At 43.1% G+C, this 27748-nt stretch overlaps 1 protein-coding gene across 1 annotated transcript in view; it reads right to left on the reverse strand.

Annotated features, from left to right (window-relative positions):
- Pdss2 (decaprenyl diphosphate synthase subunit 2) overlaps window positions 1-27748 on the reverse strand; it is a 231211-nt gene that overhangs the window by 153004 nt on the left and 50459 nt on the right. Inside the window, exon 2 of the mRNA XM_036168915.1 lies at window positions 10085-10213. Coding sequence (XP_036024808.1) covers window positions 10085-10213 — 129 coding nt within the window. The remainder of the gene's footprint in view (window positions 1-10084; window positions 10214-27748) is intronic.

Below are 27748 nucleotides of genomic sequence, written 5' to 3' on the forward strand. Positions count from 1 at the left end.
ATTTTAAATTATTAATATTATTTTCTGTGTGTGCATGCTATGTGCGGGCGTACACACCACAGCATACATGTGGGGGTTGGAGGACAACTCTGTGCTTGTTCTCTCCCTTGTTACTTTGGCTCTGGGGACTGACTCAGTCACCAGGCTTGCATGGGAAATGAATGCCTGTATGCAAGAAGCCACCTTACCAGCCTTATAGACTTTTTGTGTATGATAAAGCCTTCCCTGCCACTTGATTTTTTTGAGACAGGGCCTCACTCTGTAGCTATTAGCTTGTCTGGAACTCACTATATAGACCAGGTGGCCTCAAACTCATGAGATAGTTCTGCCTCTGCCTCCCTAGTGCTGAGATTAAGGGTGTGCGTGCCATCATGCTTGTTAGTTCTTTTTGTTTTGTCTTTTTAAGATTTATTTTATTTTTAACTATGTGTATATGTGTGTGGGCATGTTCATGTGAGTACAGGTACTCAAGGATCCCAGAAAAGCGTCTTGGATCCCTGGGGCTAAAAATATAGGTGGTTGTGAGCCATATAACTTGAGTGCTGGGAACTAAATTTCTGTCCTCTGCAAGACCAGTGCATGATGATAACAATTGAGTCTCTCGCCAACCCCGTATAAGAAGTTCTTGAGGCCCAACAATTACCTTATAATCTATACCACTAATTTAATCCTAATTACTTCAATTAAAAACTGAGGTGAATGAAAAATTAGCAGTCATGGTGTCTACTTTAATATGAACGTTCACCTTAAGAAAGCTAATCTGGAGGCAAGCATTGGGGTATAGGACTGTAATCACAATACTACAGAGGCTGAGCTATGAAGATCACAAGTTCAAGGTCAGGCTGGGCTACACACACACACACACACACACACACACACACACACCCAACCAAAAAAACAAACAAAACAAAAACAAAAACAAAAAACAAAAAAACAAAAAAAAAACAAAACAAAAAACAAAACAAAAAAACTTCCAGACCACCTTATGTTACATGATGAAACTCTATCTCAAAACAAAAACAAAAGAAAGCTAACTTAACTATTTCATTTAGCTTTATTCCTGTATTTTTTATAATTAGCATAAAGTCTACAATTCATGCAGTTCCATAGGATATTTGATCGTAGAGGCCAAAAGATAAAAGTTCCTTCCAACCAGGTTTCTGAGTTTACTTCCTGTTCACATCCTTGGTTCATGCTTGTGTTATATTGCCATCCTTCTAACACATAAGACCTTCAACTTATTTGTAGGGTAAAATGTAGCCGTTGATTATGTATGCTGTAAATTTTTTTTTGAAATCTGATAGCTGGCCTTTGCTCTACAGAATTTTTCCACTGAAGATTTATACAGTCAAATATATTAATAGTTTCAAATGAAAATTTGTAACTTGTTTTGAGACATTTTAAGAATGCCTTTCCTTGAAATATGACTATTAGCAATAGTTCAGCCCGATCAAGTAGCCATTGACTGCTATGTGCTAAAACACTCTAAATGGTGGGGTGATATGGTTATAATGTGATCCCTTCAACTGCTTTTAGTTCCAACGTTTATTTATATCTATATGTTTGCTTATCTGCATACACACCATGTGCATACAGGTGTTTACAGAGGCCAGAAGAGGGTGTTGGGTCCCTGCCCAGTGTGGGTGCTGGGAACTGAACTCAAGTCCTCTGCAAAAGCAGCAAATGCTCTTAGAAACAGGGTGACCTCTCCAGCCCTTTCAACTATTTTTAACAGCACAGGAAGACATACAATCTTCTCTTAGCAACGTAACAAATAAATACCAAACAGTGTTATTCTTTGTTTTTCTTTCCATGGTGCTGAAACTGGATCTTGTGGATCCTAAGCAAGCACAACTACTACTGAACCATATTCTCTGTCCCTATGGCTTATTCTTAGTCATTCGCTCACCTGCTATCCAGAGTAAATAACAACAACAACAACAAAAATACTTGCTCTACAAGTCATGTTATGTTACCTAAGTAACCTTAATGAACCTGGGGATCATTACTCTGCTGGCTGTGGTGGTCACAGAGATGCCCACAGACCTGGACGTCTCCTCCTTGAGGGCTAGCTTTCATGGTACCAGAAGGTGCCATGTGAGCTTCCAAAGGAAGGAAGCAACCAACAGTCCTACCCAGCTATGACTCACAACAGTGACCAGCACAGCATGATAACCCTAAGGGTACAGTAGTGGCATGCACACCTTGGCGGTAACCAACAGCTCTCTAATTAGACATAAGACCCAATCAACAAGAAGAAAATCATGCCTAGAACCAGAGGAAGGAGACAACTCTAGGAAGCTAGCCAGTGGCAGTACAGTATGAGCTCCATAGAGGATATGCAGGGTTTGGGATGTAGAAGATGGGGCTAGGGCTGGGAAATGATGTAATTATGATCTCAACAATCAGAGAAAAAAATACTTAAAAAATTGATTCTTCTCAATCTATCCAACTACCCAGGGCTGGTAAAGTCAGGGATCTTGGAGAAGAACCTACAACCACCACCTTAGTAGACTAGCATAATCCCTAACTACATTCTAAATATTTATTTTATACCCACAGATAAGTGTAATCCTCACCCCTCAACAAGGAAACTTCTCTTTGTAACAGACAGAGACCATTACAAAAAAACCACCACCAATCACAATGCAGTGCTGTGGAGCCCAGTCCCAACCGATACATCTACAAAGCAACTCTCACACCTAAGGCTCAGGGATGACTGAGGAAGGGTGGGTGGAAAGATTCTAAGAGCCAGAGGTCAGGGAGTTTGCTATGAGATGCGTCTCCTACTAATGTCAGAAGCTACACTGTAATGTCTTACCAACATGACAGCCTAAACACAGCTGAACCAAAGGATAATAATAGACATGCCAAAGTGGATGAAGGAGCATCAAGGCCTCAATGCTCCATGAAGAACTGCAGGCAATATGGAACGCTGAGAGCAGAAGACCCAGTCTTCCCCAGGGAAGAGCAGCCCAGCTGGTTATCCAGTACCTAATGATCAGGCCTGCAAACATACATGCAAGCAACATTATACAGATGAGGAGGTTATATGTATGTGTTTGTGTGTGTGACATGTATGTGTATAGATATGTGCATATAACAATAATTAATAAAAAAAAGTGGCCATGAATTTGAAAGAGTAAATAGGGTACATGGAAGGGAGAAAAGGGAAGGGGGAAATGATATAATTATATTATAATCTCAACAATAAAAGAAAAGTATCTAAAAAATTGGATTGTTCTCAAAAATGATTATTTTATTTTTAGCTATGTTTATGTATGTGTAGGGATGAAGTGGGAGGGTATGTGTATGTCCGTGTAGGTGCCTGTAGAGGCCAGAAGAGGCATCAATCCTTTGGAGCTGGAGCGAAAAGAAGTTGTGAGCCACTTGACATGGGTAGTGGGAATCGAACCCAGGTACTCTGCAAGAGCAGCAAGTGCTCTTAAACATCATCTCTCTGGCCTCTTGTATTATTTTTCATGATATTCTACTAATACTTTCCTTTCTTGAAGTGCTGCATTATAGTTTGCTTTATATAACAGGGTCTGCCTAAGAGGCAGAACATGTCATTTGAAAGTTTGTTTCAGTCTAGATTAGAACATTATGATATAATGAAGACATAGTCATCTAACAAAGATTTAAGTGGACACAGTGTCTGAGCCACTAGTTACATATAAAGGAGACGAAGGTAAGTGCAGTGTTTATCCTTGTAGAGTGAGCAGTCTGACAAAAGACAGAACACCAGGACAGGGCTTGGAAGTAATAAGACACCACCTGTTAAACAAACACGACACAGGACCCACTGTGTGGGCCATGTAGGCCTAGGTACTCACTATGCAGTCCAGGTTGTCCTTGAACTTGGAGTCCTAAGTGCTACCATGCCTTGTCTCATCCAACCCGCAGAGTGGTGAGGAGGCAGAGAACTTACTTGACAGCGAGTGTTGTCAATTTGACAAAATCTAATTCAACTGAAAGAGCATGCCTGCAAGGACTGTCTTGAACTGTGGCCAAGACCTAAGCTGTCTAAGTGGAGGAAGCAGTGCACACTAACGCCAGGCACTAACAAGTCCAGTCACTGCTCTCTTCCGACTGGGAACACTGGGACCAACTGTTTCAAGCTCCTGCCATTGTGACTTCCTTGCCATGATGGTTGAGACTGGGAACTAGGAGCTAAACCAACACAAACCCTCCTTTAGTCACTTTTGTCAAGAAGGGAAGCTAAGCACTGAGCTTGTTAGGTCACACAGCCAGCAGGCGATGGAACGGATCTGGTTTTACAAACTGAAGCAATTTGCAAGCATGTATTTCTTTCCTTACCTGCCCCATGGGGTGGGAATTCAGAAAGTTGCTTTTCTAAACCTGCTTTCTCATTAGGGAAAGCATACTTCTGCCTCACGGAATTCTCAATACCATTCCGTTTAGGCACTCAGAAATAGAACAACGTTTTCTAAACTTCTGCAACATTCTACAAGATCCACTGCTGACAGCTTAAGCGGCTCTGTAGTCAAATAACCAGTAAAAGGAGCTTTGTAGGAATGTACAGAGCATACCTACGTCCATCGAGACTCCTGAGTATTCTAAAACAGAAGAATCTTTTCATTGTTTTTGACCTAGCATGCTAGCACATGCTTATTTGACTGACCATTGCTCAACTATAGACCTAGTTACATCCATAAACTCTGGAACACAGTTTGGGAAATGCTGGCAGGAAAGAAAAGCATGGCTTTAGAGGACACAAGGGTCTGAGTATGAGCAAGGCAATATTTAGTCATGTGCTTGGGGTAAAATCTCAATAGGTCATCTTCCAAGCAAACTCTAGCTACGCCCCACAGCACACATTTTCCTGGGCCCCTGCACTTGTTCCAATCGCTCATTTCTCCTTTCTCTCCCGTCTCCTTTCCCTTTGCCCTTTCTTTTGTGGTATTTATCATTAGGGACTGAAGCCAGGGTTTTGTGAATGCCAGGCAAGGGCTTTACTGCCAGTCCGTATTTACTTACTCACCAGTATTGATTTACATAAGGCCTCACTATCCATCCCAGTTGATCTGGGACTCATCCTCCTGCCTCTCCTCAGTGCTGGGGTAAGAGGAATGTGGCACCAAGCCTGACTTCCGTCTATTTCTTGAAAAGATTCTAAAATTTGTTATATTATTAGTCATGTGTATATGTGTGCACACAAAACATGGCACACATGTGGAGGTCAGAGAATTACTTCCTGGAGTTGGTTCCATCCTTCCACATTTATGTGGGTGAAGAGATTGTATGGCAAGGGCCTTTACCCACTGAACCATCTCGCTGGCCCTCATTTAATTCTTAAAAACACTCTCAGGCCAGCAAGATGGTTCAGCAGGTAAGGGTGCTTGCTGTCAAGACTGATGACCCGAGTTCAATGCCCGGGACCCTACATGATGGAGAGAGAGAACTGACTCTGGAAAGTCGTCTTCTGATCCACACATGTGTCATGACATACTCTAGAACAACAGACAACAACCAACTCACTGAAGTACCGACCAGGCAGCTGCTGTCTTTCTCCAGGTTCAGGGCTGCTCTGCTGCCTGCTGGGTTCCCTCATTCTTTGGGCTCTTTGCAGTCTCTCTCAAGCGTTTCTTTCCATGTGTCTCCTCATTCTCCCTGTGTGGGTTTGTGCAGGCTGTGAGGGGAGAATCTGTTTCACACTGTTCTCCTTGGCTGGAGATGCCTAGCCTGAGCCCACAGGTTCGCAGGCCCTTCTCCCGATATGCGTGTCTGTGTCCAGCTTTTCCTTTAAAGGGTTCTGGTTCTAGTAGGTCAAGGCTTTTTTCATGACTTCATTTTAACTAGATTACCCCTGGGGGAAAAGGTGTCTCCTCCAAATAAGGTCATACTGTGAAGTACTAGGGGACAGGATTTCAACATAGGACTCGAGATGACAATTCAAGCCACAACACACATAATGAAGTTGTCTCAGTTTTATGAACTCATATATTCATTCATGTATCAATCATGAACTGAATGCCTATTAGGAGTCCACACTATTGTAGGCTCCTCCAGGTACCTCTAGACCCATGTCTCTGGTCAGTGAGAAGCTCGAGTCCTCCACCTAGGGCTGTGCTTCTTACTCACCTGCTTTCCTAGAGCTGATGGCCTTTGGCTATCTTCAGGGCTCACTTCTACGTCCTCTACTCAAAGCCTAAGTGGCCCCTTTCAAAAGAGATTTTCCCCATTTTTATCAACACTCTTAATTCTCCCACAGAACTCTGTCCATTCTTGATTTACAGCATCATAACCTGGTATTACACTTGGTTTGGATTTTGTTTTGTTTGAGACAAGGTCTCACTATGTAGTCTTGGTCAGCATGAAACTCACTATATAGTCCAGACTGGCTTTGAACTTACAGCAATTTTCCTGCCTTTGCTTCTCAAGTACTTGGATTACAGGCATGTTCCACCATACCTGACTACATTGGAGTTGTTTATACACTTATGTATTCCCTAGCTTGATGCTAAGGTCTCCTCAGGCAAATAATATACAGTATTCAGTTTCTATTACCTGCAAAATGTAAGGTGCCTGATACATGGAGAACATTTAATAGCTGTGTGATGAACGATCAAAGCAGGATCTTGGGGTATTCAACTCAAAAAGACCAGAACGGAGAAGCAGAGACCAGAAAGACCACCGTGCTTAAAATCTAGAAATGAAGTAACAAAGACCTGAAACAGGGGAGTGGAAATGGATGGCAAGAAAAGGAGACCTGCCAAAATGAAATGGGTGGCTTACGGGGCAGAGAACACAAAAGGGTGGGAGTTATCAAGATTAAGAAGTTTCTGAGGATAAGGACTCAATAGAACAGTGCTAGCATTAACCCAAACAGAAAAGTGTATTACATTAGCATCTGCTGCTGCTAACAGAATAAGCACCCATGTAAGTGACTTAAAGTGGACTTTCCCTCATTATGCTGATGACATGGACAGGCAGGTTGGTTCTCTTCCAAAGGGTGGCTCAGAGACCATGACATCTCCTTGAATGGGCCTCCAAGAGCATCTGATTAACACGCATCACACTGCAAGATGTTTATGACCAGGAAGTAGTGAATAACACTTCTAGAGGTTTCTATCTATAATGTGAATTATTTAACATTTGAGGGAAGTACTAACTTGGAAGCTTTTTAATTTATCTCCGAACTACTGAGGTTACATTGTTGATATAACACCACTTTTGCTCAAATCCTACTAGCTAGATTTCACACAGATAACCCAGCTAACTGCAAGGGAAGCTGGGAAGCAAAGCCTAGCCGGGTACTAGGGAAGAAGAGCATATGTGTTTGTTAAACCTGTATTCAGTTTGTAGGGGTTGTTTTGGTTTTTGACACAGGGTCTCCTATATAGCTTGGGCTAACTCTGAAATCACTACATAGCCCAGGTTGTCCTTGTGCCTCAGCTTTAGCTTTTCATGTTCCAGTTCATGCACCAACACGTATATGTCCAATTTATAGTTTGTTTTTAACTGCTAGTTACAAGAACACATTGAGTGGTTCTTATAAAACAACAAGGAAAGCTGAACCGTTGGGAATTCACCTGGCCTACTGTGTTGGCACTCCTAGCACATGAGAGGCTGAGGCAGGAGGGTCACGAATTCAGTAACAACATCCTAGGCTACACAGCCAGTTTCAGGCCACCCTGGACTCCACAGCAAGGCAACACTACCAGTATACTAACAGCAACAACAACCACCTGAATTCTTTAAATTTAATAATCATGCTACATTAGAAAAATCTCAACTCAGGTATAATATGTATTGTATTCAGTACAAAATATCTTTTTGTACACAAAACAAAAACATTCTATCACTAAGAGAATGGAAAGTTGCAAGTATTCTCATTATGCTAAAGATAGTTGTGAGTTTAGTTAAAATTTTTTTGTAATAGAACCTTTTGTAAGGACCAGACCATGCCCGGCAGATGCTCAACCCTAATGTCTATCTCCTGCCGCAGTTATATTTTTTATTGGCCTTAGAATCAATTTTTTAAAAGTTAAGATTGATGAAATAAACTCTAAACCTGATATCTTGTTGCCAAAAGGCTTAGGTGGATGGTTACAGCACATTTTTATAAATGTGGGTCTCTTGCCTTTTCCCCCAACTACACTTATTACATTGTAGCCTAAATTCTGTCTCTCTTAGCTATTATGTGGTAAGTTTGCAGACACAGTCACAGCACCAGTTATATCCTGAGGCCAAACAAAAGAGATCACCTAACTCACTTTGGGTCCCTTAGGTAATTCACTCAGGCCCCATTAGCTGACATCTAAGTCAAGCTAAAGAGAAAAACCACCAACAATATAAACCCCAGTAGTTGGAGGTAAATTAAAAAGCTCCCAAATCAGTACTTCCCTCAGATGTTCAATAATTCACTGTGGCATTACAGATACAAGCCTCTAGCAAAAGTTACACTTGAACAATTAAGGGAGCAGAGACAAACAAATTGGTGGCTTCTCAAAGGCCTGTGCCAAATTACTTTTCCACCTTAGCAAGTGTGTAAAACACCCCAACTGATGAATTACTAGATCAAGTTTGATTATAGAAAGGGGCCTGGAATTATATGTCAGGATCATTCTTAAACATAATTAGGATTCTACATGCTCACATAAAATGTGTTCAGATTGTTTGAAGAAGATTCTGGTTTTTTGAGACAGGGCCTCACTCTGTAGCTCAGACAGGCCTCCAGTGGGATCCTCCCGCCTCAGTACCCCAAGTACTGGGATTGCAGGCGTGTGTCTCTCTACACAGCCTCAGCTGGAGATCTTCCCTGTGCCTGGTGGGCACCTACTCTCTCACAGAATTCCACGCAGGCTGCTCAGACTCTGCACGGCAAGGATGAATAATAGAGTTGTTTCAGAGGGTAGAAACCTGAGCAAACATCATGGGGTAACCATGTACATATGGATAAGTGCCCCTGAATTACAGAACCCCTACCTATCAAGAATAAAAATAGGGTTTCAATCCAACTTTGTCACCTCCTATCTAGGAGATTTTTGATAAATCTTAACTTCTGGAATGGTTATCTCTTCTGTAACATGAGAATGATTCAGTTACAAACAATTCTTACATATGGAGTGGCGTTTTAAAAAGGCTATGAGAAATAATAAAATATAGCTGGTGTTCATCTTATACACCTGTGCACAGTTATCTAGATGTACAAGCCGACAGTTAACAACCAGGGCAGGATCAAAGTCAGAAAGCTGAAAAATCAAGGGATTCCAGATAGGATGGAGATGTGTGACCCATTTGCTTTTCACTGCCAAATGGGTTGCTAATAATCATTCTAAATCTTGGTGTATTTTTTCTTGTAATCTCAGCTAAATTTGGCCAAGAGTTTTCTGTAAAATGTATAAGGTAAAGTTTTGAGCTCCAACACAGAAGCAGTTTGGAGAAGATAGATACACATCTAAGTAGATTCATTTGCAAGTTTTTCAGACATTCTTACCAGAGGATCTTAGAACACACCAATTTAACATCTAGACTAATGTACAAGAGAAGTGAACTACCTGAGAGAGAAGACAGGTGAATAACGAGATTTGGAACAAGCGATCTAGAGTCAGAACTTCTGCATTTGCTGCATGTACGGTGAGAAAATGTTTCCGGGCTTGGGATTTGTTTTCTCAAGAGTAGCCAACTCTCCTAGCAGCATTAGAATGATCATAAGAGTAACTCACAAAATGTTTAGTAACCTAACAACATAAACAAATTAATTCGAAGTGAACAGAAATTGAAACCAATCCCAGTATATCACTTCTACTGAAAATACTTAGATGAGAGAGAGAGAGAGAGAGAGAGAGAGAGAGAGAGAGAGAGAGAGAGAGAGAGAGAGAGAGATCTACCAAACCATGCTGGCTGTAGTGTGCATACCACTGAGTATACATGTGGAGATCAGAGAACAGCTTTTGGGAGCTGGTCCTCTCCTTTCACCATGGAGGTCCTTGGGCATTAAACTTAGGTCATCAGGCTTATCAAACAGGGACTCAACTCTGTTTTTATTTGACTTAGAATCAGAATGACTGGGCTGAAGAGTGACTCACAATCTGCAGGGCGACGCTGGAATACTTACCATGAGTATATCCCACTGACCATGTCGTAGTTCTGACAGTTCTCAGCACTGGGCCCTGCAGCTTTGGAGATGAGCAGTACCACCAGGCCCCGCAGCTGGAGGTTATGCCGGCTGTCATGCACAAGGCCCCTGGAACAGAGAGAGAAGAGGATTCACAGACTCGCCCGGAAGTGGATAATAATGCTCACATTTCTAAGACAGCACAACAGGACTTTTTTCTAAACTAAAAAGAATTGTAGGAGGGAAGGATAATGTGCAGAAGCAGCAAGTTCAGAAGACAGCTGGAGACCTTGATGTAGTTTCTGGTGACACTCCCATGGTGGGTTAACCGCCAACTCTACCCTTTCACCTTTATTACGGGCACCAGATTGGAACCCATGGCTTTCCAAATGCCCAATAAGCTCTCTATCACTGTGCTACACTCCAAGCTCTCCTTCACAATCAAAATTTGCTCTGATATCAAAAGGATGCTTAAACCTGCTAAGTCAACCACAACAGTGGGTTCCAGGGCCAGATGGGGCTGTGCTGGACGAGTTCTTGGGTCACTCACCAGTTGTATGATTCAGAGGCTATCACCCTGCTCCATAAAACAAGAGCAACAGTGTCTACTTTCTAGTCATGAATGGACGGGCAATGTGAATAAAGTGTGGAACGCCATGGGTGGCATGTGACTGGAAGTTTTTCATAAGCTACATTCTCTTTGTTCTGGCACCCTATCTTCAATTGCCCCCTCTTCCCTCAACTCTTTTGGTTTTCAAGACAGGGTTTCTCTGTGTAGTTCCGGTGCCTATTCTGGGTCTCACTCTGTAGGCCAGATCTGCCTGGCTCTGTCTCTTGAGTGCTGGGATTAAAGGTGTGTGCCACGACCATCCGGCTTTTTTTTTTTTTTTTTAAACATTTTCTTTCTTCTACTTTCAATTCCCATGTTTCAACAAGTCTTCCCCATTCTTCTAACAAATATGATCTCCCATGGTTTTCTGCTTCACCACATAGTAGATCTCCAGGGGAATCGTCACCCCCATGTCATCTCACTGAAACATTGCCTCTTTCAGTATGTGGTACTGATAGAGGAGGAATATGAAATAGACTGGTTGGCCAAACAAGAGAATGTTCCAAAAAGCACACCTTCTGACCCTTAGTCATGGAAGACTAGAGTTAACAACTAGAGGGCAGATGAACAGTTTGAGTAATGAAATGTTTCCCAAACATTTATCTCCACTAACGCCCTTAAAAACAGCGCTGGGATAAACTGATGTGGTAACTCCCTGAAGCTTGAATATTCATTCACAGCCAGAAGAGAACATGAGGTCTTGCTTCCTGGCCTAAGAACTTTGGGATTCTCAAAGGACAGTGCTAATCTTACACACATAATTGAGGTCACTGGGGGACGCTTTGATCTCGGTCCTCTATTAAAAAGGGATACTGGCAAGCTGAACCATATCCAGAGGCTGGCAAAATCACAGAGAGGTTACGAAAGTCTTGGGTTTTGAAGCATTTCTACTTCAGATTAGGGGTCCTCAACCAGCTTCAAGTCATTGCAAATACTCCTGAACCTGACAAACCCTGAAGTGGGAATCATTTTTGGTCCCAAGCATCTTGATAGATGATACTCAGCCTGTATTGCCCATGTATAGCCGTCAAGGAGGAAAATGGTGATGTTGATGTCCTCAATTTTATTCAGTCAAAAACTGTGTCGGGAAGAGGCAGTGGAGGAGGAGTCGGGTTGGAGTCTCTGTGAGGAAAGTATTCTGGAGAGAAGCGAAGGTGTGAGGTGAGGCCCCCCACGGTGGGAAGAGTCTGAGGGCAGGGGCTAGAGAAGAACACCAGAGGGTCACTGCTCACTTGAAAGGCTTCCACGGGGAGAGGGAAAGGCTGGACAGGCTTCAAGACTGACACTAAGAAACCTCAGCAGCCTCTGCTGATGCCTAACCCTTGTTGCTAGAAATGTCTGAGGCTCCACCGAAGCCTGGGCTACTTGACATCTAGGAGTTTTCCTTATTTTGTGATTCTGAATAACTTTATTTTACTATATTATTTGATACCCCACAATAACTATAGCAAATATAAAAGTGAGAAATCCTTTACTGTTATCAATGTTGAAAATGAAAGTCATAGTTAGTATTATGTAATTCTCCTCACTAAAACTCTGCAGAACTGTTTATGTTGATATAAACAAGTTCCATCACCCCCACATTCATTCACCTAGTGAACTCTGAAGCCTTCCATACACGAGGCACTGTGCCAGGTACAGGCTGTATGGCAAGTAAACCAATCATGGAGCTTAGGATCTAGCAGAAGAAATGGAAATAATCACTAATAAAATGTGAAGTCACAATCATAATAAATGCTTCCAGGGACAAAGGGAGAGAAAGAATAGCATAAAAATTCTTCACAGAATTATCTTCATCAGGAAAGGAATTATCCTTCCTTGGGGGAAGTAATGACTGAGCTGACATTCCAAGGAAGAACAGATGAAAAAGGAGTATGAGAAGGGTGAGAAGAGAGTCTTCACAGCACAAGAGGGACTTGGAGGCACACAGGGACTAGGCCGCGCAGGTTCAACAGTCTATGACAAGAGCTCTGCTCCTTGTCCAAACAACAATGGGCAGCAGGTACTGCAGTAGCAAAGCAAATGAAAAACCAAACACAACCAACAAAAGCTATCATTGTTGTAGAGAGACACAGTGGCAGTGGTGCTGGGCAGGGGTGTGACCAAGTGGTGTAAGGCATCTAAGAGGTGGCTTTTGTTATACTCACTAAGGATAACTGGGCTAGCTTAATGCACAGCTAGAGATGGGTCAAGTCCAAAATAACATTTTGATTCAATTCAAGGAGATATTCCACTTTTACAGTCCTAGAAAATTACTTTGTATGAATATATAACAAATTTTAAATCCTATTAATTCTGAAAAGTCTGTAAATTATATTTTGGGGTAAAAACTAAACCAAAACAAGCAAACAAACAGGAAACCCAACCCATTCTGCAATGGGCTGGCCTGAAATTTACTGTTTAGCCCAAGCAGGCTGTGGCTGGATTACAGGTGTGAGCCACCACGCCTAGCTTGGTTGAACAGTGTTTCCTCCCCCAGAATTCTGATGTGGAGCTCTGCTGAGCGGCCAGTGTGAGGAGGACTGAAACCCTAGTGGCTGGGCTGAGAAGATGAAGCGTTGGGCCAGGCAGCCGCCACACATTAGAAGGCTGATTCAGGCGCTGGGGATTTAGCTCAGTGGTAGAGAGTTTGCATACCAAGCGTAAGGCCCTGGGTTCAGTCTTTAGCTCTGACCAAAAAAAAAAAAAAAGGCTGGCTCAGTTTCTGCTGTACCATCACATCTTTCCACAGCTGCTAAAACACTTCTCTTCCTTAATGCAATCCTCTACCTCAAGTTCTCAAATCACTGCTGTGCACTTTTTAGAAACTACAGCCTCTTAAATTCTGTTTTAATACAAATGTGTCAAGATGGAGGGACAAAGAAAAGAGCTGTAAGGAAGCAGCTATTACAGGAAGCTCATAATGTATTTGACTAGATACTCAATGATGTAAAGAAAACGAAAGCAGGAGAGTAACAGCTAACAGCACACGGAGAAACGCTTCTTGCTGGAGGTGGCCCTCAATACCCTGACCGAAAGATGGTCAAATGTTCTTGAGTAGAGAATGGGACAGACGGCGAGCCTGGGGCTCCATTATTATAGTGAGGAAAAGGAGTAACTCACAAACAGGAGCAGGAGATGCAGGGACAAGAAGGGGAGAGTGGGAGCAGGTTCAGAAGCTGTGGGAGTCTCCATTTAGGCATGATGTTCTCGTAAACAAGCCCACTAAAACAGACAGCCAAAGGACCACGTGCCTTGGCACTCAGGTGTAGTGTGGACTTCTGCAAGCGCTCTGGGGGTTTGGACAGCAGTCACTTGAGATGGGAGTGCAATTAGCACTAAAGACTAAAACCGTTCCCTGGGCCTAATACCATGGTGATGGCATGTTGGGTGCAGAGGAAATGAGAGGGAAGACCAGTGAGGAGGCACCTCACCCTAGCCTGGGGAGACATGATGGGGGCTTCAATTAGGGCAGTGGCAATAGGGATGAAGACTCACCGGAAGATGCAGCAGCATGGCGGTGGCAATGGGTAGTAGGGCCCACTGACCAGATCAAAGAGACACAGGGAGAGAAGAGAAGACCACAGGAACAGCAGCGGCTGAAGTTAAGAGTCAAATCTGTTTGTTAAAGGTAACGATGCTATACTTAGTAGAGCTTGGAAATAAATCTGAAGGGAATTGATGTGTTTAATTTTTGACATGCTAATTTTGAATGCAGGGAGGATTTCCAGATGGAGATGCCCAGTGGGGAGTTGGAAATGCCGTGGGTATAGATTTAGTAGGCTTCTTCATGGAGATGATGGCTGAAGCCAGAGAAATTGATGGATGAAGGGGTTTGGGAGGGGAAGAAAAGGTAAGGACAGGCAAGAAAAATGGCAAAGAGCTGAGAAGAGGGAAAGGTGTGGTTGGTGGTACTTCAGGAAATTCACTCTTTCTTTCCTTCCTTCCTTTTCTTTCTGTTTTTGTTTTGTTCTTTTTTTTTTTTTTGGTTTTTTTTTTTTTGGTTTTTTTCAAGACAGGGTTTCCCTGTGTAGCTTTGTGCCTTTTTCCTGGAACTCACTTGGTAGCCCAGGCTGGCCTCAAACTCACAGAGATCCGCCTGGCTCTGCCTCCCAAGTGCCCGGCCCTGTTTTTGTTTTTTGAGACAAGGTCTCTCTCCACATAACCCTGGCTGTTCTGAAATACACTATGTAGACCAGGCTGGCCTCCACCTCAGAGATTCACCTACCTATGCCTCCAGAGCTCCATACTAGAAATTATAACATGCAGGAGGATTGAGGGTTTGTTGCAAGCCCAAGCTACATAGTGAGTTCAAGGCTAGTTCTGGGCTACAAAGCCAGACTTTGTCCTAAAAAGCTACCTACCTATCTACCTACCTACATGGGAATGAAATCTCATGAATTCCTAGGTTTAGGGGACTGGGGAGATTGGTAACCAGTATGAAGGAATGCATTCTACCCACAAATCAAAGAGTCCAAGCATGGATAAAGAAACAGATGCACACTGAGGGTGGGAGCAGAGGGCTGCAATCATGCAATATAAAGAAACAAGGCCAGTGGCTGCCTTTCAAAACACACTGCACTATACTGCCTAGCTTTCTGTCAGCTCAACACAATCTGCAGTCATCTGGAGAAGACGAAACCTCAGTGGAGGAAATGCCCCACCATACTGGCCTACGGGCAAACCATGGTGTGTTTTCTTGATGGTAATTGACGTGGAGGCCCCAGCTCGCTGTGGGCAGTGCTACCCCTGGGCTGGTGGTCCTGGGTGCTGTAAGAAAGCAAGCTGAGCAAGGCAGTAAGCAGCGCTCCTCCACAGGCCAGTACGCCATCAACCCCCGCCTCCAGGTTCCTCCTTTGACCTCTCAGGATGTCGGACTATGAGGTACAAGATGAAATAAACCCTTTTCTTCCTCAAGTTGTTTTTGATCATATGTCTTACCACAGCAATAGAAAGCCTAAGGAACGTACACTTTCCTTTTAAATTTGTTTTTGTGTGTGTATGGGTGGGCCAGTGCTTATGTGTGCAAGCACATGTTCACAAATACAAAGGCATGAATGTGGAGATCAGAGAACAGCTTGCAGGAATCATCCTTCTTCTTCCACTATGACATAGTGACATATGACACATGTGGGTCACAGGGATCAAATGTGGGTCATCAGGCTTGGCAGAAAGGCTTGCCTTTACCCCTGTGCCATCTCACCAGCCCAGTGGCTGCCTGATTTAGGGGCTTTGGTAATACTTACTATAAACCTCTAGTTCAGCATTTAGCACACTAAGTAATAAAAATGATTAACACAACAACAAAGACAACAACTATAACATACTGTGAAGCCAAGCATCAGCTGTTTTCTCACAAAACCATGCCAAGAAATCCCTAGTGACATCTCTTTATAAATGAGGAAAATTAGCAAGGAGGCTTAGAAAAGTTTAATAATTACTGGCCACATTAGTCAATTAATAATGGAAGTGCCAAGATTTAAGCATGATTTGGGCTTGCAAACCCAGTCTTTGGTGCCTTGAGAGAACTATGCAAAGATTTCAGCTGGCCATCACTGCCACAATCCTGTATGAACTCTAGATGATTCAGCAACCATTCACACCTACAAGTGTTTCCCCTAGAGGTTTAACACAGGTATTGTGACCAGTGACTGGCCCAAAACACAGGCAAGACACTAGAGCGTCTCAATCTGGGGACAGAACAACCTTTTCACAGGGGATGAATATCAGATATCCTGCATATCAGTATTTACATTACTATTCTTTTTTTTTTTTTTTTTTTTTTTTTAATGTGGAGCTGAGGATCGAACCCAGGGCCTTGCGCTTGCTAGGCAAGTGCTCTACCACTGAGCTAAATCCCCAACCCCTTACATTACTATTCTCAACAGTAGCAAAATTAAGTTATGAAGTAGCAGTGAAATAAATGTATGTTTGGGGGTCACCACAGCATGAGGAACTGTATTAAAGGGTCTCAGCATTAGAAAGGTTGAGAACCACTGCTCTACGGCTGTGATTGGACCAAATACTTCTGGGGCTACGTCCTCAGACGCAGTGAGTCATCTGAACACACTCCCCTAGGCTGCCTGCTCAGGTTGGGCAATCTCAGGCAATAAATGGTTCTCCTGTTCTACTTTTAGTAGCCCAAACCGGCCAGTAACAGAAAGAAGCAACAGAAAGAAAGGACAGGCAGGTGGTAATGGCAGAGAGCTCCTGCTGACAGTGGTCAAGTTGTGGAAGGGCCAGGCAGCCAGCCCTTGGATGGATGACAAGCAGAAGCAGCTGAATCGTTCCAGGTGGCCAGGGCAGAAAAGAGGGGCAGGTAGAAAGATGGCGACAGAGGCCGAGGACTGACTGGCACTACAGATGGGGAAAGGCTGTAAGGAGCCAAGGCCTGATCGCCAGGAAGCTGTGAAGTCTTCAGGGCCAGGATCAGTTGGGAGGTACAATACTGGCCACTACTAACCGTTGAGGAATCTTGACACCTAGGCCTGCCTGGGAGCAGCAACGCCTCACACAGGGCAGAGGCCAGAAAGCCTGACTTCCCAGGTATATGAGGAGCTCACACTTACAGGGCTAAAAGTCCCCTTCTCTGAGGCTTGCTTAAGGGCTTGAGGACTAGAGGTTACACTTGCTGCCACTCTACGCTGCTGAACAGTGGAGGAAACCCCAGCTGACACAAACCAGCACTTGAACTCCCCACTGATCCATGAGTCTATGCAGGCAGAGCAAAAGAACCTCGAATGGCTATACTGCCAGCCAACTGATGATATTACATAATACACATTACACACTAATACAGCCGTATTACCAACAGCTGGAAATACGGCCAATCCATTCTCAAGTCCTGAGCTCCTCTGCCTGTTTTAGTGTATGTGCTGCCGATGCGAGCATGAGATCCTCTTCCTAAAGTACAACTCCTTTAAAAGTGACAGTCACACGGTAAAAGCTTCAGCACATCCTAACAAATATGCCATGCTGTGTTGTTTGAATACTATGTTGATGAAGTTACTACTGATAATAACGGGCCATACCAAGGACCTATTCCTAAGTTTTACAGAGAAGTGAATACATGGTCTTTGTGCCTTCTTCTTTCATTTGAAAGAAGGAACTGACATCACTGCTACCTCAGTGCCCTGCCCTCATTTTGAAGAGAAGGTGGAGGTACTGTCAGATGGAAGGCAGTGGTGGGTATCAGAACTGGAGCATGATAAAAAACCTCTTTCTTTGAAAAGTATGGCAATTTTTATTATTTTCTATTATGTGTATGTGTGTCTGTGAGTGCAGGGGCCTGCACTGGCCAAAGGCATTGGGAGTCCCCGGAACTGAAATTACAGACAGTTATGTATTACCTGACATGGGGAAGTGAACTCAAGACGTCTGCAAAAGCAATACTCACTCTTAACCACCGAGTCATCTCTCCAGCCCTATGGTAAAGTCCTTTTTAAGATCCATGTTTAAGAGTACAGAATTCTAGGCTGGCGAGATGGTACCTGCAGCCAAGCCTGATGACCTGAACCCAATTGACAGAACACAAATGGTGGGAGGAGAAAACTGACTCTTGAAACTTGTCCAGCAGAGACAAAGAGATCCCAGGGTTTACTGGCCAAACAGCCTGGCAAGTTCCAGGCCAGCCCAATGAGAAATCCTGACTCAAAAACAGGTGGATGCCACCCAAAGTCATCCTCTTGCCTCCACATGAACATACATGCACATATACACACAGAGAAAGAAGAGACCACAGAATGAACTGTTATCATTAAACAGACTCAAAGCCCCCTCTCTGTAAAAACGGGTGGCAAAGAATCACGCTCCAAGACCTAGAAACAATATGTTTTACTATTTACTACCCATGCAGAAAAACACAAAAAGTAGATGCCAAATTCTAACAAACACAAGGTTAGGCTGATTAATAAAACCCTTAATAACACTTATAACTACGTCCCCAGCTAAAACAGAAATCTCGCACACACTACTGAGTCTAACCAAGACTGAGCAGAGCCCTAGGAATACTCGGAGCTTTTCCTACCTTAGGGTTTTTGTTGGCTTGTTTGCTGATTGAAACTCAATAAATTGAATTTGCGACCAACTAATGAACTACAACTGCAGTTTTAAAACCATAGAATATAATATGTTAGATTAAAAGAATTGGGAATGATATAAATTTAATTAAATAAGAATAAGCCAGTTGTGGTAGCACACCCCTATAATTCCAGCATTTGGGAGACAGAAGCATGAGAACTGTTTGTTTTTCACAGACTGTAGGCACTCAGGAGTCTTTAGATTTATTTATTTGGTGTGTGTGTGTGTGTGTGTGTGTGTGTGTGTGTGTGTGTGTGCACGTGGAGGAGCAACTTGTGGGAAGCAGTTTTCTCCTTCCATCAGGTGAGTCCTGGGGATCAAATTCAGATCATCAGACTTGGCTGCAAACACCTTTACACACTGAGCCATGGCTCTGTTTGATTTTGGAGATGGAGTCTTACTGTGTAGCCCAGGACAGCCTTGAATTTCTGCTGAAGTGGTTGGAATTGAAGGGATATGCCAACATTGTCTCAATTCATTTCACAATAGGTCATGCACAGAATAGAAGCCCTGGGACATCTGTGGTCAGGATTTCTGTGTTCCTGCATTATTCTGTGTTTGAAATATTTTTTGAATGTTAGAAAGAACATGCTATCAAGCAGAAATAACAGGTGAATGTTATTTTCCTAGTTGCCTTATTTTTTTTTTAAGTGTGGAGAAAAAAAAAACAACCCCCCACCAAAATCTGTACTTTAAAAGACAACAGAATTTTTTAAAGGCAGTAAGTTTTCCCATTTGAAGAAATAGAATAAAAGAACCCATATTTGATGATTCCTCAGAAACCTGTACTAAGTGCTTTAATTTTCTAAGATTTAGACACAGAGCCACAATTTAAATAGTATCAAGGAAGTCAGTCTCTCTCTCTCTCTCTCTCTCTCTCTCTCTCTCTCTCTCTCTCTCTCACACACACACACACACACACACACACACACACACACACACACATAGCAATTTGATGATAATATTACTCAGTTGTAAAAGAAAAATCTAACACTCATGAAAATAGTTTTAAACTATGGTAATTTGAGAGTCACTAAAAATAGCCCAGATGTCACAGATTGTTGTGTGGAATTAGCAGATGAGCTAAATGATTTCCATTGACATAAGGACGCAAATTGTATGATTGCTGCCACCTCTAGCCTAAGACTAGATTGTCTGAGACTTGAAACAATTTTAGGGCCTGAGGTGAGCAGCCTTTAGAATCTGGGAGTTACAGCGGCCACTGACATGGCTTGAGGGCCACATGCACAGCCCAACCGAATTAAGTCCCGAAGGGACGACAGTGCCAAGAACTACCTCACCAAAGCCCTCCTGATATTGCAATTAGGTTTGATGGGCATGTGGCAGAAGACACAGCTGGGAAAAAGAGGAAAGAGCAAGCGGAATGGTGAGGAGGAGAGGAAAGCAGGCCAGGGGCTTTGCAGAAATGAATACTGACCACCAGCGGTACTCATTAAGAATGAAGCAATGTCAGACGTGATCACCTCTGCAGACAGATGTGGCCCACCACCTAAAAATTAGACCTACAGCTGGAAAACAACAGCAACAAAGATAGAACTGAGTAGCTTTAAAAACACTAATGGGATGAAATGAAGCAATAATCTTTGGCTACACTGAAAACTATTCAGCGATCTCACGGAATAATTGCTATGTACAAACCTCCTTTGCTCACATCTTACAATGCCAACTTAGCGTTGAGGCAAGGGGTCAAGGAGATAGGGCTGGATGGAATACAAGCATCATTGCACCACACAGACACAGAGACTGGATACCACTCAAGCAGTGATATAATTTACTGTGCATTACACTTCTTCCCACCACCACAGCCCGCCTGTCAGAGAATGAATTGAACATGTTTCCAAAGTACTTCCTGCTTTCCTCCACACAAAGTATCAGTTACAATAGCCTCCCCTACTCAAATGCAAAAAACCTAACTGCTCTCAGATTAATCTATCATTTTACATGGCTTTACTTGGTCTCCTATGTAGGTATATTTAATAATGACTGCTGTACCTTGGTGCAGTGGGAAGGGGCTTGGACCTGCCTAGGCTCAGTGTGCCGGGCTCTGCTGACTCCCCATGGGAGACCTCGATTTGGGGGATGTTAGGAGGTGGGGTGGCTTGGGAAAGAGACTGGGGGGTGGGAGGAGGGAGAAGGGGGGATCTGTGGGGGGTATGTGGAGTGAATAGAAAATTTCTTAATAAAGAAAAATGAAAAAAAATTTTAAAAATGACTGCTGCAAAAGTAATGCACATGCTAAGAAAATCAGTCACCTTAGCTAATGAAGAAGTCCAAGTTCACAAAATTGTGAAAGTGCGTACTTGAACAAGGTAGACAGTCATACAGTTAGTATTTACATAACATATTAAGCAGAGGAGAAAGCCAAATGTAAAAAAGATACAACAGCAGATGGAGGAAGCCAGTAAAAATCAGCAAGTTGGGGAAAAAAATGGTGATATAATTTACAGAAAACCAGATAATACCTCCAGGGCAAGTCAGAAGGAGGTAAATAGCAATAAGAAGTGCAACAGATTTTAGCAAGAAAAATGTGTTTTCAAAAGTGACTGGAAAAATAACACAGAACAATATTATTGCAATAATATGCTTCAGAAGAGCAAAATTTTAAAGGAAATCTCATTAATTTTTCCAAAGTCAACACTAATTTAGGGTACAAAAGGCCAAGAGATGGGAGAATTACAGGTGACAAGGACAGTGGGGGCACAGATTGTGTGTGTGCCTCTCCCACGTAAGAGTTCCCATCAGAGAAAAGAACCTATGACTGACTGCCTGAGTTGAACCCATTAGCCCACAGTCAGGAATGTTGCCTCCTAATTAACTTCAAGACCTTGTAGATATTTAAAATGGCCACCAATGGAGGTGGTAAAAGGAAAAGATTATCATGATAAGACCATCTCTCAAATTATGTGTCAACAGCAAAACACAATTCAAGTTCCTAGAGTTTCATTTATATGCTAGTTAATGAACAGGATGGCACCTGCTTAGCAGAGAGCTGCTAATAATCAACTATGTACCGGTTACCCGGCAAACTTCCACCCCGAGAGCAGAAGCAGCTGCTTTGTTAGGAAAGGCAGGGAGAACTCACTCACAGACCTGAGTAGGCAGACTTTCTCATTCAGCAGTGTCTACCAGCTCTCACTTGTACCATCCTGCCTGTCTCAACAACCATCCCTCTGTGCTGTGATAGGGACACTAAGACCCATGGGGATTATCAGTTGCTGTCATCAGACATGCTACTTGTTTGTAATCATGCATGTTGGTTGTCTTCCTAGCCTACATTCATTTTAAGCATGCTACATCACACAGACTTACCTACAGCTGTATCTTCAGTGTTTAGACTAGTGACCTGTACACAAAGACATTTAACTTTAATGAATTAATAGTGCATCCTGTCTAAAAGTATGTAACTGACAAGCGAGAGACCTGGGGTTCAATTTGATATCTGTCTCTGTAGTTCATATCCATCCAATATAAAGAGATAATGCATGCAACAGAATTAAAATAAGAGTAAACAGGGATGACTGCTTTAAATTGGGGCTTAAAAGTACTTTATGGGTAAGAAATGTACCAAAAAAAAAATGTAATTCACTCTTCCTGCATATTGCTTTGAAATGTCTCTGGGTTCCAGGTCTGATGTGCTAGGAGCTGGACCGACAGAAGGGTGCAACCTCTTCCTCAGTTAGGGGATGCTCAAAGAGGCTCCCAGGCAATAGCACCAGGGGAGTGGAGGCTCCTTAAATATGGCCACAGAAGCTTGAATAGCTCCCATTCACACTTAGACCTAAAGAGTTTCAGTACACTAAGAGTGCTGTGCAGTTTAAAATCAAAACCTTTTAGTTTAGCATTAAAAAAAAAACCCCAAAAATAAATAAATCAAAAATCAAAACCATGCCTCAGAGACTGAAAGAGAAGCTAGGGTCTAGTCCCTAGCTAAGGAGCGTTAAAGTGAAATGAAGCTCTGCGAAGGCCCAGCTTGTGGTCCATGGCACTGTGCCCTTCTGGTGGGCTGTGACCGCCGAGCCTCTACAGGCCTCTAAAATAGCTCACAAATTCCCAGCTTTGGGGGAAGGAAATCATGCTTTCTGTCCACTGAGTATCTTGAGCACTTTTTTAAAAATTGGAGAGAATATGAATTTCTCCACAGAAATAATTTATACACATTCTATATTTTTATTTCTAGCAACAGAAAGGATAGGAATCTTGAATTTGAAGCTTATGACTTAAGGCTTTGCTGACTTTTGTTCTATCCTGTATGAAACAAAAACACATATATTTTGTCCTAATACATATTACAATCCAGCTTTGCAAGGCACGTGCCTTACCAACCGAACCAGCTCAAAGTAATCCACTTTTAAAAGACAACAAAGGGGCTGGAGAGATGGCTCAGTGGCTAACAGTGCTTATTGCTCTTGCAGAGGAGCTGGGTTACCTTCCCAGACCCCACATGGTGCTCACAACCACCAATGACTCCAGTTCCAGAGGATCTGATGCCCTCTTATGGCATCTGGGGGTTCTTGCACACATGTGGTACACATCGACTTACACAGGCAAATACAGATAAACTTAAGTAAAGCTGAGGATAGGCAACAGAGTAAAGGATAACACTACATCAATAAAGCCTACAAACGCTGGCAACACTGGTAACTGCTCGGCTGACATGTCTCCTTCAGTTTTCCCTCCTAAAAAGTTACTGGCCAGCTAACAAGAGCCTTCATTTAACTAGGAATGAGAAAAGAAGCAATGGAAGCTTCCTAAATTCCATCTCCTCCTTTTCACTGATTTTTATGAGACAAATTGGTGGCCAGTGAGGATGTGAAGACAGGAAGCAATTCACATTGCTACAGCACCCCCGTGAACTCCCTGCTATCTGCGTCTTTGCCACATCGCCTACTATGACAGCAGTGACGAGGCACGGCTAGCTGGTGTGGCCTCCCAGTGTCATGTTGTACTAGTCACCTCTTCAGGCTCCTTTTTATAGTTTTCCCAATAACAAGGTTGTCTGAAAAAGCCATTTATTGCTTATAAATGATATATGGTACTTCTCAAAACACCCAAATTCTCAAATTAAGAGCCCCCAACCTAATCAATGAGATTCCGAGGCAAAATATCAGTCTTGGCATAAATTTTACAGAAAAAAATACTTTCAGAGAAAAAAAAAACCACTGGACATTTTAATTTTTTTCTTTTTTTGGGAAAAAGCTTATGACTTTAAAAGATTGGAGAATTTAAGCAAACACTCAGTGGTTTGGGAAATGCAGTTTCCATGGCAACCAACATGGTCTTCTTTATATAGCATTATAAACAGATGGTAAAGAGTGGTCATGTTTGTTTCTTTGCCAGTATATCAATAAAACTGCTGTAATTCTGTATTGGATACACTTAAACTATTTAATAAATTCAACATACTAACCACAAGATGTAGTAATTCAAATGAATATAATTAACTAGTATCTGGGGTTTTTCCCTTTTAATAAACACATGCAGATCTTGAACAGTGAATTCACTATACTCCACACAGGCAACAGTCTTCCTTGGCAAGATGTTGTACAAATGTTTTCTCAGCACTTGCCATGCAGGGCGGATAACCACAAATATGAATCTGATGAGAGCAAATAATGGGTTGAAACAACAAGAGCAGCACCATGTCTGCAATGATGCTCCTCTGCCATACTTATTAAAGAACAAGTAAGAAATTAAGAAATGCAGAGTTTCCTTGACCACCTCCCCTGAAAGGCTGTAAAGCAATATTGTTCTTTAAAAATCCATTTCCATTCCAGGTACATAGTAGTGGCTTTCAGAAATACAGGTGCTGTGAATTCCACTGTGGTAACTTGCTAGCAAATGAAAAGCAGCCAAGAAGTTATGAATGTGACTAGTCCGCCAATACCAGTCGGAGCAGCCATTCCAGTGTGCATTAGCAGCGTGATGGAAGCACTGGGCCTGTGCTGAAGAAGTCAGTCCAAAGGGCTGCACAGGAGGCTGGGGACCCATGGGGTCATCTTTGTACAAGCTCATCCTGGGGTGATGCATTCCCAAGCTAGGTTTTAGAATGTTGTTGTGGGATATTCGCACACTGTGTAAAGGTGTATCACTGTGAAAGGTCTAATAAAAAGCTGAATGGCCAATAGCTAGGCAGGAGGTATAGGTGGGACTTCTGGGCAGAGAGAGAAAGTAGGAGGAGGAATCTAGGTCTGAGAGGAAGGCGCCAGGAGTCAAAGAGAGAAAACAGGAGGTGCAAGATGGAAGAGAGGTAACAGCACATGATAGAATGTAGATTAATATAAATGGGTTAATTTGCATTATAAAAGCTAGTTGGGGACAAGTCTAAGCTAGAGGCCGAGCTTTCATAATTAATAAGAAGACTCCATGTCATTAATTGTGAGCTGGCGACCCAAAGAAAAATCTGACTACAGAATACTGACCTTCAGAATAGCTGGGATGATACTGCTATTTTTAATTATATAAAATGATCACTTGTATCACATTTACAAAGCAATATTTGGTAAATGGTATTTGTTTTAAATTCTTATTCTATAAGTTCCTATATTTATATGTCTGCCCCAAAGTTTGCCCACTTCTATTATTTATAAAGTCTTCACTATAGAGGATAAGTCATGATGGGAATAGAAAAGGGAGTATGCATATTTATCAAAGGCAAATACAATTGGGCAATGTAAGATGGGCACATTATGTTTCAACAGAAAAACAAAATCTTTCCTTTAAAACAGCAGACTGGGCACTGGGGGTTGGGGAGGAACAGACTTCCATGAATATGATTCTAATATGCAGCCAGGACTTAAAAGCACTAGACCGTGGCTCACCTCCCTCCCCTATAGGAAGAGACCTCACATCACCACTTCACCCCTACAGGACACATACCTGAGTGTTGTGCCTTTCACTGTAAATGGCAGAAGGAAAGGCGCTGTGCTGACTATCCGGGCAGAGAAAATGTCTTAGCAAAGGAGTTCAACAAGTGCAAGAGTGAGGTGTGCAGACCTTTCCCTGTGATCTATCCCAAGCAGCACTGTCTCCATGTCAGAGTATCATTATCAAGAGCTTACAGTGCGTTCCCCATGGTGAACAAAACAAGCGCTTTCTGTGTTTCCAGTGCACTTAGCAGAGTCCGCCCCGAATACCTCACTTTCTGTGTTTCCAGTGCACTTAGCAGAGTCCGCCCCGAATACCTCACTTTCTGTGTTTCCAGTGCACTTAGCAGAGTCCGCCCCGAATACCTCACTTTCTGTGTTTCCAGTGCACTTAGCAGAGTCCGCCCCGAATACCTCACTTTCTGTGTTTCCAGTGCACTTAGCAGAGTCCGCCCCGAATACCTCACTTTCTGTGTTTCCAGTGCACTTAGCAGAGTCCGCCCCGAATACCTCACTTTCTGTGTTTCCAGTGCACTTAGCAGATTCCGCCCCGAATACCTCACTTTCTGTGTTTCCAGTGCACTTAGCAGATTCCGCCCCGAATACCTCACTGAAACAATCAGCAGCGTGATTCTCATCATTTTAAAGGCAGCATATTCATTTTTCTTTCAAGGATGACCTTTATAATTCACAAGCAGTAATGAAAATCCAGGTGTTTGAAGTGTAAACCGAAGTGTCCTGTTCCTCCCACTCTGTCCCCTGCTTCCAAGGCACACTTGTGATATAGATTCTACAAGGCTGACTGAGATTAGAATCCTGTGATTGTGGATGGAGCCTTCAAATGCTACAGATGGTTGTGTAGCAATTTCCTCTGAGATAAACCCTTCCAACTTAGAGGGAAGCTTCTTAATATAGAGGATGTTCAAAGTGAGGTGAAACACTAAATCCTGCAGAGTTCAGGGTCAGGAAGTAAACAACTCAAAGGCTTCAGGTCCCCTGAGAATGACCAGATAGACTGAGCCCCCACCCTCCACAGCATCTCAGACCAGCCAAGCCACCAGGAAGAGACAAATGAGCCAAACTGCCTGGAGGCAGCAGAGTCAGCTGAACTGCCTAGAAGAGACTCAATGGAGGTGGCTCAACTGAGCCACAGGGAGGGCACTCACTCTCCAGCAGACTGAGCCACAAGGGGGGCACTCACTCACTCTCCAGCAGACTGAGCCACAAGGGGGGCACTCACTCACTTTCCAGCAGACTGAGCCACAAGGGGGGCACTCACTCACTCTCCAGTCTGCTGAGTTGCCTGCAAGCACAGTTCAGCTTGCTTCAGGCTTTAGTGAGCTGCTGGCCATGCTGCCATGGGCTTTGGTGATGCAGATGGGTTTGGGTCACTTCTGTTCCTGTAAGTGACCCCTCCCCCATTCTCCTCTAAGTGACCCCTCAGAAAGGCACAGGTTCACCTAAGGACACTGGTGCTGTCGTCCTTCCCTTGGTCTGTCACTAGTTGCCTCCAGTCTCCCAGGTCTTGTGTCACAGCACAGATCCAGAGCCAGTTATCCTGGGCTGCCGTCCCTCACTGAACAGAAGCCACTCACTGCCTACCTTTGCATCTAACCCAACAGCCTTGTGGATTATCTGATAAACCCTCTCTGGAACATACTAGCTTAACAAATCACAAGTTTCCACCATCCCCAAAGCCAAGAATGTTATCAGATAGCATCTGAACCCTATAGCAGGAGCGGGAATCAAGTGAACTTTCTACCTATCATTAGCTGCAAACTGGCCCACACAGGAGCATCTGCAGACCGAACTACTTTCTCCCTGTATTTAGCTGGTGTTTCATCAGTCTTAGGAGAGATTGCCTGCTCTGCTGTAACCTGCTTACCTCATGTTTCCACTGGTGGATCTGAAAAGCACTTTGACAAATTATTTTCTTTTGTTACATAAGTATAAAACCTACATGAAACCATTTTCACACTCGAATATGGTTTTTGAGGCAACCTCAGGTCATCTTCTCAGGCTACGGACACTTGCAAACTCTAACTCCCTTTAAGGTGAAGGTGTGTTTCATGGCAACAGGACAGTTGACACATTTCTTTTCTAACACACTTT

The sequence above is a fragment of the Onychomys torridus genome, chromosome 19 (assembly GCF_903995425.1).
Source record: "Onychomys torridus chromosome 19, mOncTor1.1, whole genome shotgun sequence".
Lineage (NCBI taxonomy): Eukaryota > Metazoa > Chordata > Mammalia > Rodentia > Cricetidae > Onychomys > Onychomys torridus.